Here is a 4,131-nt window from a genome sequence, read left to right as displayed (position 1 = left end):
GTCTTGTATAGACAGGTGTGTGGCTTTCCTAATCACATCCAATCAGTATAATCAAACACAGTTGGACTCAAATGAAGGTGTAGAACCATCTCAGGGATGATCAGATGAAATGGACAGAGCCTAAGTTAAATATATGAGTGTCACAGCAAAGGGTCTGAATACTTATGACCATGTGATATTTCAGTTTTTCTTTTTTAATAAATCTGCAAAAATGTCAAAAATTCTGTGTTTTTCTGTCAACATGGGGTGCTGTGTGTACATTAATGAGGAAAAAAATGAACAAATGATTTTAGCATATGGCTGCAATATAACAAAGAGTGAAAAATTTAAGGGGGTCTGAATACTTTCCGCACCCACTGTAGGTGTGGCAAACCTGCTGTTACACAGTCAGGTTTGAAATGTAACATAATTGCCCCATACATAATTACTGCATACTCAATCTTCTTGTGACAGGCAAGCATGGCATTAGCTTTGTCTTCCCCATATGGGTGCCCCTCTGATGAGGAGGAAGAAATGGCTGTGTTTGAGTCTACAGCAGCAGAGCACAGAGGCCTGGCTAGACCACGTCTGCCTGAGATGTCTGTCATTTCCCCCGTCCTAGATACATGGACAACCATTACACAACCGGTGAGACTCCACAGTTGTTTGCTTTGTATGAATATCTCTGCAGTGTTCCCACTGAAACTTTCAATGTAAACAGATGAGGTTTGCTTCCATTCTAAATTTCTCACCATTTTGCTGATAAAATAACACACGTTAAATGCTTTTCTTAATTCAGACATTTCCAAAACATTTTATGAAATGTTTTGACATTTTTCCACATTGACTTGTGTACTCCTTCCACCCATTTACCTGCTTTACCAAATGGGTACATGAAAACGTGGTTATTCCTTCTACAAGTCAGACTTTTAATGGTTCCATGTCAACAACAAACCATTAAAGATGTTTTTCATTTTTGTTTCCAGACACTTGCAGTGAAATCTGGATTGGTGAGAAAAGGAAGCAATGGTGAAGGGAATAATGAGAAGGTCAAGGTTTACCTGCGCATCCGGCCTCTTTGTGAGGTGGAAAGAGAGAGAGAAGAAGAACAGGTGAAACTTTCAGTTGCAGGGTTATATGTCACATTTCAGGTATTCATACTGTATCTGCAGTTATGCTGATAGTATATAGGGTACATTAATTGCTTTTAGTACATAAGTTCACTGTGCTCACTCTTCTTTTAGGGCTGTGTTGCTGTTCAAGATGAAGAGACTCTGCTGCTCAAAGCTCCAAAGGAGTCTCAGAACATGAGGACTGCAGAGAGGGGCATCACCCAGAGCATGCACAAGTTCAGTTTCACCAAGGTATATTTGTGCATAATGTTGAGTACGGGGTGTCAACCAGAAGTCATAATGTATAAAAAATAGCCATGCTGTTGCAAAGGTGACCTAAGGGGAAACCAATAAACTGGTTGTTACTGGTGAGGAAGATACTGTTGGTAAATGTGGGCTGAAGGGTGTGAATAGCAATCAATATCAATAACAAACAAGGAGCTTGTATATTAATATATCACATACAGATAATTTTTTCCCCTCATTGCCCATTTTTCACAGATCTTTGGACCAAAGTCCACACAGCAGCAGCTGTATGAGAGCACGATGAAGGAGATGGTGAAGGATGTGCTTCAAGGAGAAAACAGACTGCTCTACACTTACGGTGTCACCAATTCTGGAAAGACTTATACCATTCAGGGTATGATTCTCTTGTTCTGGTTATACTTTGACACATCAATATAAAGCCCAGTTTTATTGTGATGTTAGTGTTTATAGCTCGGTGAAATGGGATTTTGTATATGCTCAGCTTTCAATGCTCACGTAGTCAGTTACATGCCTCAAAAATTGTAACTTTGCCTACAGGTAGTGGTCGAGAGGCAGGCCTCCTGCCCCGGGCTTTAGCGTCTCTGTTCAGGAAACTGCAGGGTCGTCTTTATGATGCCGTGGACCTGAAGCCTGTCATGTATCAGGATGTGAGGCAGCTTCAGCCCAGTGAGGTCAGGGCGGAGGAAATCCGCAGAAACTCGTTGCTCAAAGAGGTAAATGAAAAACACTTTTAAATGTCTTATGAAATATTTAAAAAAAATGCAGTTTCCTTGTAACATGTCCCAAAGTGTCTGTTGCTTTATACCAAATACATATTAATGCATTTTTGTGTACTTCTCTCTCATAGTCCTTGTTTTTTCTCTTACTGCCTAGTGTAATTTTCCAAAAGTCATCCTGAACTTGGAAATAGATATAAATTCCTTCCAATTCCAGTTGACTGAACTCCATCATATATGTGTTGGATAATTCAGTGCTCTATGGAAAAATATATATATATATATATAAAGAATTTGAGTATTTTCTTGCACATAGTTGATGTACTCGTGTGTTACAGGATGAGAACCTGAGCTCTCGTCGAGGTGGAACCACTACAGTCTGGGACAGCGGACTCTCCTCTATGAGTGATGTTGTCACCCAGCTGGAAGGTGAGGAGGGCCGTCTCAGGGGTTGTGTTGGGCATATGTCAAATTTATTATTCATTTAAATTGACCGATTCAGTTCTGAAATTTAATCCTGTAAGAAAATGGTGGGTTACTGACTGCAAATTAAGTTTCCTGTTTGTGACAAAAAAGGAGCTTAGAGTATTGACCAGTTAATTTTTTTTTTTAAACTTGCTGTCATTAGAAGATCTTTCTTAAGAAATATGAAATTAATTTCCAATTCATTCCTGAAGACACGGACAGTGTTTGTCTGGAGCCGGACAGCCTTTCACACAGCGGAGGGCACGACCTGGAGGAAGGGGTGCAGTTCTCTATCTGGGTGTCCTTTTATGAGATCTACAATGAGTTCCTGTATGATCTGCTGGATGCATCACCCTCCCTGCAGCCCAGGAAAAGGGTCACTCTGCGGCTTAGTGATGACAAGCAGGGTAACCCCTATGTGAAAGGTAGCACAATTTAAACTTTAATTACTACACTGTCAGTTTATGCAACTCTTATGATGTATACCGCACTTCAGTAAGTAGGAAATGTTAAAATCTGTAGACTGCTTCTTGCATTACCCCCCCCCTTCTTTCTGCACTTCACCTGCTCGTTTTTTAACAATATATTTTATTTACTTCAACGTGGATCAATTTTTAAAACCTGTTCAGTAGCATATAACACAGTTTTGTTGTTGCTGCTGCTCCTTTTTATGTTCCAAGCAAATCACACTTTGCCCCCTCCCCCATTTATATAATCAGACCTCACCTGGATCCAGGTCCGCAGTGCTGAAGAAGCTTGGAAGATCGTGAGGGCTGGACATCGTAACCAGAGCTTCGCCAGCACTCACTTCAACCAAAACTCCAGCCGCAGGTAGAAGCACATTACACTCGAGCCCTTCAGAACCTTATTTGGCCAGATTTGTTCGACTTGCATTTCTTGAATCTGATCATAATTTTATCACACACTTAGCCACAGTGTCTTCTCTGTCCGCATCCTGCACGTCCGCCCAGAGGCAGGTTCTGACCAGACCATACACACCAGCGAGTAGGTTATCCCACTGTTACCTGCTGTAAATTCCAGCTTTGGTTTACTTTGATTTTGGTATTTTGTGAGCTCATATAAAATAGGACTTTTTGTTTTGCGGTCTCTCTCTCTCTCTCTCTCTCCTTTTTGTTAGACTGACTGTGTGTGACCTGGCTGGGTCTGAACGCTGTAAAGATCAGCGTAACGGTGAGAGGATGAAAGAGGCCAACAACATCAACACCTCCCTCTTAACACTGGGGCGCTGTATTGCTGCTCTGAGGCACAACCAGAGTAACAGGTACATGTTAAACCATAATCTGAAATGACTTTTTAAAAGTTTGACGTCCTAGTAGAAACGTAGTCTGTCACAGAAACATGATCAACTCCTCTAGAGTAGTGTTGTCACGATACCAACATTTTGGTACCGGTACCGGTACCAAAATGTATTTCGATACTTTCGATACTTTCGATACTTTTGGATAGTTTTTCAGACAAAAAGAGAAGGCAAAAAATGTCATTACTGACTTTATTTTAATAGAAAATCTTAGAATAACATCAAAATAAAATTCAAAATACTAGGCTTTTCTTATTGCACTCAAAAAAAATTT

General features: G+C 40.5%; 1 protein-coding gene across 2 annotated transcripts in view; it reads left to right on the top strand.

Moving 5' to 3' along the window:
• Nucleotides 1–4,131, top strand: part of kif20a (kinesin family member 20A) — a 13,810-nt gene that overhangs the window by 4,952 nt on the left and 4,727 nt on the right. For both annotated transcript variants that reach the window (XM_020598958.1, XM_020598957.1), the window contains exons 2-11: nt 454–627; nt 966–1,091; nt 1,224–1,343; nt 1,593–1,731; nt 1,896–2,071; nt 2,413–2,503; nt 2,752–2,964; nt 3,259–3,370; nt 3,470–3,544; nt 3,678–3,821. In XM_020598958.1, the coding sequence (XP_020454614.1) occupies nt 460–627; nt 966–1,091; nt 1,224–1,343; nt 1,593–1,731; nt 1,896–2,071; nt 2,413–2,503; nt 2,752–2,964; nt 3,259–3,370; nt 3,470–3,544; nt 3,678–3,821 (1,364 nt within the window). In that variant the 5' untranslated portion in view covers nt 454–459. The remainder of the gene's footprint in view (nt 1–453; nt 628–965; nt 1,092–1,223; nt 1,344–1,592; nt 1,732–1,895; nt 2,072–2,412; nt 2,504–2,751; nt 2,965–3,258; nt 3,371–3,469; nt 3,545–3,677; nt 3,822–4,131) is intronic.

Source organism: Monopterus albus, unplaced genomic scaffold (genome assembly GCF_001952655.1).
Source record: "Monopterus albus unplaced genomic scaffold, M_albus_1.0 scaffold39.1, whole genome shotgun sequence".
In the NCBI taxonomy this organism is placed as follows: Eukaryota; Metazoa; Chordata; class Actinopteri; order Synbranchiformes; family Synbranchidae; genus Monopterus; species Monopterus albus.
Note: the sequence above shows the minus strand (reverse complement) of the source record. Positions and strands in the feature narration are given on the sequence as shown.